The sequence below is a fragment of the Pseudorasbora parva genome, chromosome 2 (assembly GCF_024679245.1).
Source record: "Pseudorasbora parva isolate DD20220531a chromosome 2, ASM2467924v1, whole genome shotgun sequence".
Lineage (NCBI taxonomy): Eukaryota > Metazoa > Chordata > Actinopteri > Cypriniformes > Gobionidae > Pseudorasbora > Pseudorasbora parva.
The window spans coordinates 59237490-59246643 of record NC_090173.1 but is presented as its reverse complement, the minus strand read 5'-3'; the positions used below and the strand labels follow the sequence as shown (position 1 = coordinate 59246643).

At 39.0% G+C, this 9154-nt stretch overlaps 1 protein-coding gene across 1 annotated transcript in view; it reads left to right on the top strand.

Annotated features, from left to right (window-relative positions):
- Positions 1-682: 682 nt before the first annotated feature.
- LOC137049424 (putative nuclease HARBI1) overlaps positions 683-9154 on the top strand; it is a 22924-nt gene continuing 14452 nt past the window's right edge. The window contains exons 1-5 of the mRNA XM_067427969.1: positions 683-1115; positions 1204-1319; positions 4090-4191; positions 4251-4340; positions 5273-5530. Of these exons, the coding sequence (XP_067284070.1) occupies positions 683-1115; positions 1204-1319; positions 4090-4191; positions 4251-4340; positions 5273-5530 (999 nt within the window). The remainder of the gene's footprint in view (positions 1116-1203; positions 1320-4089; positions 4192-4250; positions 4341-5272; positions 5531-9154) is intronic.

The window sequence follows — 9154 nt, the reverse complement described above, 5'->3', positions numbered from 1 at the left end:
ATAGCTTCACACACTTGCTTTACTATTTTGTATTATTGCATTCTGGCGCCTTTGTTCTGCAATACAATGAAATAACTGAACATGTATCTGTAGGATACGTGTGATAAGCGCTGTTAGTAGAGTCCACCGCATAGACTCGACTCACGTAAATCAAAAGGAGATGTGGAAAATCTGATATCAAACAAAGGAGAGAACGGTGCGCACTTCAATTTAAAAAGCCGAAATCTCCGGTTTCACCATCTACACGACAACGCTGTAACCGGAGTTTCTAAATATCTTCACCCTGGCCGGAGTTTTCAAAAAAGTCCGGTTTTAGTAACCGGATACAGCGTTTGCGTGTGGACGAACAGCCAAACCGCGTAGAAAAAGCGGCGGTTTTGAAAATACCCGTGTTCGTGTGGACAGGGCCTAAGTCTGAGTTCAGGCTTAACGAGCATACCATTTATGACACCTGCTGGTATTTCGATGTCATTTTATTTTACTTAACCACTATTAAGAAAAATAAAAAATTGAATTAAATGAATAAATCAAAAGGAAATGTACTTTACTAATAAATGTAAGAAATTATAAGGTATAAATACACTAAGAAATGTTCAAAACTTGTGTGTTTAATCGGTAAGTTTGGTAATTAATTATTTAAAAGTATATAAATAGGGAGCTGAACTCGTTTCCAAGCTTATCCATGGCGTGTCCTTTCATAGATGAGGTGGTGGATGAGGGAGCTATAGTCTTGCGGAGGGCATTTCAAAGAGACAGAGCTTTCAGAGACCGGTCAGACCCATTGGCTTTTAATGACAGCTACCTGTATGAGCGATATAGGTTCTCAAGAGATGGGATTGCATATATTTGTAGATTACTAAACCCATATATTGCAAATAATACACGCCGCAATAGAGCGCTCACAGTCCCACAGACGGTGTGCATTGCACTTCGTTTTTTTGCCAGTGGAACATTTTTGTACACAGTTGGAGATGCAGAGAATATCAGCAAAGCATCAGTTTGCCGCTCTGTACGAACTGTGTACCTTTCTTTAAAAAGATTACTCAATGTGTTCATCACATTCCCTGGCCACAAAGCTATTCGGACCGTTAGACATGCCTTTTATGGAATAGCTGGTAAGTTCATATAACTATAAAACATGGAAATATTTCTTGACTGTTGATTTTACATGGGACATTTAAAACAAACAAATAATTTTCCTAGGTTTCCCAAATGTTATCGGTGCATTAGGCTGCACCCATGTGCGTATTAAGTGTCCGTCTGGTCCACATGAAGCCGACTTTGTGAATAGGAAATCAGTACACAGCATCAATGTACAGGTACGGTCCCACTGAGATGATATTGAAGGCTATGCTCTAGCACTGAGTGTTCTGTACTAAGTTGGGCACCAGTGTTTAGTTCATTTAAATTAAAATGTAGTGACCTACAGGCAGTGTTGCCACAGTTACTTTGAAAAAGTAATCTGATTACTGATTACTCCTTTAAAAAGTAACTTAGTTACTTTACAGATTACTTGATTTTAAAAGTAACTAAATTAGATTACAAGTTACTTTATTAGTTACATTCAGCAGTTGCCGACAACACCCCTGCCGCCTCAACATAGAAATGACGACCGTTTTTGGCAACACACTTTATTGCATTTATGCCCGAGCCTGACGGCCCCGACTTTTTTACGCCCCCTTTTTAGGCTTCTCCTTCGTTTTATATTTATTTTATAGTTAAATGAACAATGAGATGTGCTGTGCTGGTGGAAACAACATGAGACCATGATAGCTTGCGCCGCTGTCAAGACATGGCTCGCGCAGGGTTAAAGAGTCCGTTTCTTCAGTGCAGCTGCTAGAGTTATGGCCATTTTACAACTGGTTCCTTCATTTGTTTTCTCTGACCAGGTATCTATCTGATTGCGAAATGACCAGGAGTAGGCCTAAATGCCTTCCGAGAGTCTTTCGAGACGTATTTAATTCCGATCGCTCAAACAAACCAATTCAGAAGGTGCATGAAAGCATTTCAGACGAAACCGGACAAATGTAAACATATCTGGTTGTTTAAACCACATGTGTAAATTTTACTCCTGGCAAATAATTAAAAAATAAATGTGTGAGAGCGTGTTATGTTGTAGTCAGATAGATATGATGGTGCTACTGCAACACCGCTTCAAATGAGTAAAGCAAGCCAACGCATATGGCCGTAAATGAAACTTTAAAATAAGTCACACAAAACACAATCATCTTGAATATTAATGAATGAGACTAATGATCTTACCAGTGCTTAAAGCCGCACTTGGCTACTTTTGCTCTCGGGGTCCCCCTACAGTTTGGAAAAAATAATGTCCTCAACTACTGTCGTAAGATCTGTCATCCTACAACAGGGGATGCCATCGCGCGTGCATTTGTTGACATGACAACCCTGATAGCCCTGAACTAGTGATGCGCGGGTCGCCTCATAACCCGCGGACCCCGTATGTCTATTTAATGGTCGCGGGTGCGCGGCGGGTTGTAAAAATATATACAGTGGTGCGGTGCGGGCCAAATAACTTCATAAAAGCGTCCCGCGGGTCGGTGCAGCGCTAACAGTTCCCCTGAACACTGCAAGAGGAGTAAGAGTTCTTCTGGCGTCGCGTGTGAAATGTCTTCATCCCAGGTAACGTTACAGTCAGTGGCATATGCTTCAGCATGTCATGAATATAATTTCATGGGTTTTATTTTTTTCAAACGCCAAATAATCACGATGCTCACGTTTACAAGCCAGCGTCATTATAGTAGTCTATTGGTTACTGTTTTACAGAATCTATATGATACTTCAGTTCAATGTTTGAGTGGTAGCTCACCGTAACAAGCATGACAGCATCGGTCGGGCACGCCTCCTTCAGCTCACGCCGACGAGCAAACGCTGGGCACATTTTGATCCTCGTCCTGCCTTTAATCACAGCACTTTTTCATTTCCTCTTATTGCTTTCCTCCAACCAAACATTTTCTTTCTTATTTGTCTGTGCTGCTTCGGACATGACTATATTATCCGACGAACAAAGTTGGGCTCGCACGTCCGAATGTAAGGAAGTGTGTGTGTTGGTGGAAGTGACGTATATGCCGTAAAGCAGGCGAATTTTGTAGTTCTTTTCTTTTTCTCGGGTTACTACCCGAAACCCGAAGTTTAAAAGTACGATTAAAAACGATACAGACCCCATCAGGCTATGGCAGACGTGTCATTCAACCTATTGTAAGTCGATTTATCATCACAAGAGTCTTAAAAAATATATTATGAAGGTTGAAAAGTTACCTAGTGCTGCTTTAAGTCGCTCTCTCTCATATTGCGATCTTTGAATTTGAAATGAGCTGCTGAATAAAATGCTGGAATCTTTTGCTTTGATGTGAACTCCGTTAAATGAGCATAGGCTATACCGCGGGAATTGAAGATCGGATTTATATTAATTTTGCTGAAGTGTAAGTTTGGCTATAAGACAACCTGCATGTACTTTTTTATTTTATTTTATTTTATTGTATTTATTTATTTTATTATTTTATTTTATTGATTGTGTGGCCCGTTTCGTTTTTTTGAGCGCCGTTGCGAGCAGTAGGCTAATCTATCAGCCTGCCTCAGCTCGTCAAAAATGCCTTTGTGGTGGTATAATAACTAGCCTACTTTGTTTTTAATGTCAAAGTAGTTATATTTCGTTTCGTTTCTTTATTATGTTCATTTAGAAAAATGTTTAGAGCAATTTTTTTGTTTGTTAAATTAAAGTTTAAATTTTTTTTGTGACGACCCATGCAGTGAGTTAACCGCATGTTTAATAGCCTAGTCTCTCAATCCAACTCTTGAATTGTCTTGCCTATATAAACTTTAATTTTACAAACAAAAAATTGCTCTGAACATTTTTCTAAATTAGGTTAATAAAGAGTATTTTGATAAGCTGTGGGTTTTTACTAAGGAAAATGACTAAAATAGTAACTCACAGTGACTTGGATAAGTAACTTTAATCTGATTACTGGTTTGGAAATAGTAACGCGTTAGATTACTCGTTACTGGAAAAAAGTAGTCAGATTAGAGTGACGCGTTACTGGCATCACTGCCTACAGGTTTAATTTCTTTTAGATGATTAGTGATGCAGATTGCATCGTCACAAATGTAGAGGCCAAATGGCCAGGCTCTGTGCATGACTGCAGAATCTTTAGAGCCTCATCTCTCTACCAGCAAGAGGTATGCTAGTCTTAAAAATAAAATATAAAATTATTATATATCTATATATTCATTCTGTCTATGCAGGAGAATTCTCAGGAGTTTTGCTAGGAGACAAGGGACACCCATGCCTGCCTTACCTCTTGACTCCCTATCAGGAGCCCCAGACAGAGGCACAGCACCACTACAGCACTGCCCATGCACGCACAAGAGGTCGTATAGAGATGGCATTTGGGCTGATAAAGTCAAGGTTTCAGTGCCTGAAGCACCTCAGAGTGACTCCACCTAGGGCATGTGACATTGTAGTTGCTTGTGTAGTGCTCCATAACATTGCTTGTCTGAGGAGAGAGAGGCGACCGAGGATTGTTGAAGAGGAAGACTAGGGCAATGAAGCAGTATTGGAAGAAAAAGAAACAGGCAGACTTATACGAGACACATATGCAAATAATTATTTTGCTTAATATGGTCTAAACCATGTGTAGCCTTTAATTTTCCAATGGCCCCTCAACTTTCTCCTTAGTTGAACAAACACACACAGAAGTCAAAGTATTTCATGTGATTTGTCTTTATTCAGAGTGAATCTGCCTGTTAGGGGTGAAAACATACAAATAAATGTTGTGGAAAGTGATCAAAAAGGTCATGTTTTTTTTTTCTTCCTTTTTAAAAAATGGTAGTTCTACTTGCATTTTTCTGTAGCTGTTGAATTTCCAGCTCCAACTTCCTCATTTTCAGTTTTTTATACTGGATGTCCATATCAGTCGCTTCTGTTTGTTTAAGGAGGTAGCGTTTATACACTCCTTTTATGTTTTCTGGGTTCTGTAGCAACATAGATTTAAGTTATTTCATTGAATACGCTTGTCACATTGGTTTCATTTCTTAATACTCACTTTGTCACATGTGGTCCCAGACAGAAGGCTCAAGAACAGTGTCAGCTTCCTGAAAACACATTATGATCATTTGATCACACAAGTACACTTTTTAATATTGTTCATTTTAATTGTGACAACCTCCCCTTTTCTGTTCCACGACAGGGCTTTTGATGGCCTGTTGGTAGGAGACATGCCAGAGATTTTTGCTAACTCCCCATCCTGATCCTCACACAGGGCCACAAAACCGCTTCAATGTGGCCCTCAGTAAAACCAGGGTCAGGATCGAAATGACCTTTGGCATCCTAAAGGCACGTTTCAACTGCCTTCGGCGGTTAAGAGTGTCACCAGAGCGGGCATCACAGATAGTGGCTGCATGTGCCATTCTGCACAATATAGCCATCATCAGAAAAGAGCGAGTACCACCACAAAACCAGCTTCTCCCCGATGAAACTGACCCTATCACACTTGACCACCCAGCTGGGGCAGCTGTCAGAGATGCAATCACAAAATGTTATCGACACTGTAGACTGGTCTCAAGCTATTTTATTGGTCTTGTGGCTAGGGAGGAAGAAAGAGCAAAATAAAGTTCACTTAAATTAATAAATATTCATAGAATATTCATACTAAAGTGTAACTTGGTTAAATAAGGTCACATACTGAGATCTGTTTTTCCAGCTGTTTGATCTCCAATTTATTTCTTTAATTTGGAGCCTTCTCAGCTCATAGTCCAGCTCCTTTAGGGAACAGTCTAGTTCTCGAATCCTTTTGTAAAGGACCCTGACGGAGTCTGTTTCCACCTGAAACATAATTCCACCACAAACAATTAAAAGTTTTCTGAAGGTTAAATCAAAAAACAAAAAAACACAAAAAACACAAACAAAAAAAAAGTGGCATGACTATTAGGCCCTGTCCACACGAAGCCAGCGCTTTCCCAATCCGATTTTTTTTTGTCTCGTTTCAAGAAATATCTGCGTCCACACGAGATTACAAAAACGGGCTAAAAACTATGTAGTTTGCATGCCAGGCCAGTGTGTGGCGCTGTAATTCTGCCACAGAAATACACTAAAAACGGAGAAGAGTTGTGGCTAGCAGGGGTATAGCAGTGGTTGGAGGTGAGGCAAAATCTCACAATAAAATAACAAGAAATACATTTACTACTTAACAGATGTGTTTTATTAACGCCTACACCTACCCCAACCCTAAACCTACCCTTATAATAATGCAGATACGGTAATTAAATGAAGTGATATTGATGTGCTCATGCCCAGTGCCCGTAGTTGTATCCCTTAACTCTTCACCGTGCTGGACGTAGTGTGAGGACATCACCGTTTCAGAAAATATACGGATTCGCTGTACACACTAAAACGGAAGATTGTCATTTTCAGATTTATCCACTTTGGGACCCGGTTTCAAAAAATATCAGATTCATGCTTCTAAAACGCCAGATCCGTGTGGACGAAACGCTGATACGGTACAAACTTTATACGTATACAGCTAAACGCGTCTCTGTGTGGACGGGGCCTAGGACTGATTGTAATTTATGTCAATGGTTAAAGCATTACTTAATTCCCATTCCTCCTGTAGCCCATTGAAGTAGAGGCCTCAGTTTCTGGGGCAGGTTGTGAAAAATCCTATAAAGATAAGTGTAAGGGCCAGTCACTTATTTATGACGCCTTCAAATGTGTGTCATGATAAAAAGTCCAGTGCATTCACCTCAGCAGCTGAAGAGAGTGTCTTCATCATTTGCGTCACCCTAATAAATAAAAGTAGGCCAATGTAAAGCATAACTGTTATAAACAGTAACTTTCCTGTAGCTCAACCAGTAGAGCGTGGCGCTAGCAACGCCAAGGTCATGGGTTCGATTCCCAGGGAAAGCAAGAATTGTGTACCTTGAATGCAATGTAAGTCGCTTTGGATAAAAGCGTCTGCTAAATGCATAAATGTAAATAAATCTGTGTGCTGCATACTGACATCTGTGTGGGAGACTGTGTGCAGGCTTCAACAGGGACACTGCATTTCCCTCTACTGCAGAACAGAGTCAGAGAAGTTATTAGAGTAGTAAAATAAAATATAGTAATGCATTGCACACATACCCAGTGTCACTTGCTTAGAGGAGCCAGCACCAGGGTCAGATTGCACAGCATCAGTAATGCCATCCATCATTGGCCTTCCCTGATTATTACTTATAGCCAACTCCTCCGCCACAGTGTATTCTGGAGGAGGTGGCCTTCCCCCAGTTTTACGTATTTCTGTTTGCTGCAAACCAGTGTTTATGATAAAATGTTCACAAAAATAATAAAAGGTTGTGGTAAATACTCACCACTTTATGAATTATATTTTTATATTTTGTCTTGATCTGCTGCCAAGAACGTTTGGAGTTGGGGTGGCATCTAAAGTCAATGATTATCATTTTTTCAGGATGTAATAGCCAATACATTGGCACATATGGGGCCCTATCTTGCACCCAGCGTAATTGACTTTGTACACGGACGCATGTGTCATTCCTATTTTGCACCCGCGCAAAGCGCGCTTTTCTCTCCACAGAAGCACGTCGCTAAACTAGTGAATGAACTTGCGCTCCCTGGGCGGTTCAGCGCAAAAAAGGAGGCGTGTTCCGGCGCAAACAATCCCTGGTGCTATTTTGCTGTTCCATTAAACAGTTGCGCCTCTGACCAGAAAAAACCTGGTCTAAAGTCAGTGGCGCGTTGTTCATTATGCTATTTTAAGGGCTTGACCATAATGTATAGCGTGCACAACGCGCATACACTTTGCTCATGAAATCTACACAGATGCAGCAGTTATTTTTGCAAATCATAAATTGTTACACTAAAAAAATATTAACACATTGTGGTGTGCCACGAAGATGTGAAAAAATAGGCATAAATCTACCTTACAAATTATTCAAGTTTCTCCCATCCCCATACAACACAACTTCTCTGTCTTTCACTCCCTAACGAAAGGAAAATATATTTACCAAAATATATGTTTAAATTCATTTGAAATATATTGTAAATATATGGAATAATATATTGATGGTATTATAAAATATATTATATATTCATGTAATATATGGCAAAATATACAATTGATTGCCGCTTTCAATATATTGAAAGATATAAATATGAATTCCCATATATGTGAATATATTGCCTAATGTTTTGCATGAAATTTTAAAATATACTGCAATATATTTTTGTTTCGTAAGGGCTGCTCTTACAAGAACGTGCGCCTGGTAAATACGCCATAATAATAGCAAGCCATAATGGAACTTGCGCAGCTGCTCTTAAAGGGAATGTTGGATGACGCTCTGATTGGTTTATTCACGTTACGCCCAAACCACACCTATGAATAATGAAGCTACTTCAGACCAACCCATTTTAGATTTGCGCCGGGCGCAAGAGCCATTTATCCCGCCGGGAAAATAGCAACAGCGCCGAGACCCGCCCACAAAGTTACTTGCGCTTCGCGCTTTGACACTTGCGTTTCAGATCGTTAAAATAGAGCCCATGTTGTGTGATATCTATCCAGCTATACACACACACATACATTTAATTTTAGCATTTAAAACATTTTTTTAAATCAATAGTTGTAGCTGTTAACATTAGTTACTTCACATTAGCACAGTGAAGTAAAATTAACAATTGTTGCCATTAGCATTAACAAAGAAAAATTAATGCAAAACTTACGTTCATAGTTCATGTTAGCTAATGTATTACCTTAATTTAACAAATATCTTATCGTAAAGTGTTACAAGCGAACATACATACATATACAGTAGGCTGCATTACACTGCAAAAAAATGCTCTTTAGTATTTTCTTGTTTTCCAAAAATTTTAAATCAAGATGGATTTACTAGATAATGAAATTACATTATATATATTTTTATTTTTTTGTGTGAAAATAAAATCAAAATTAAGTGGGTTGCTTAAAACAAGCAAAAATATCTGCCAATGGGGAGAGGAAAATAATCTTATTTCTGTTTGGGACAAAACAGAAAATCTCTTGTTAAGATTATTTTTCTCAACCAATTTAGCTTGTTTTAGGAAAAAACTAAAACTAAATTTATTTTCAAGAAAAAATATCTTATGTTGTTTTAAGAAAAGAAAAAAAAT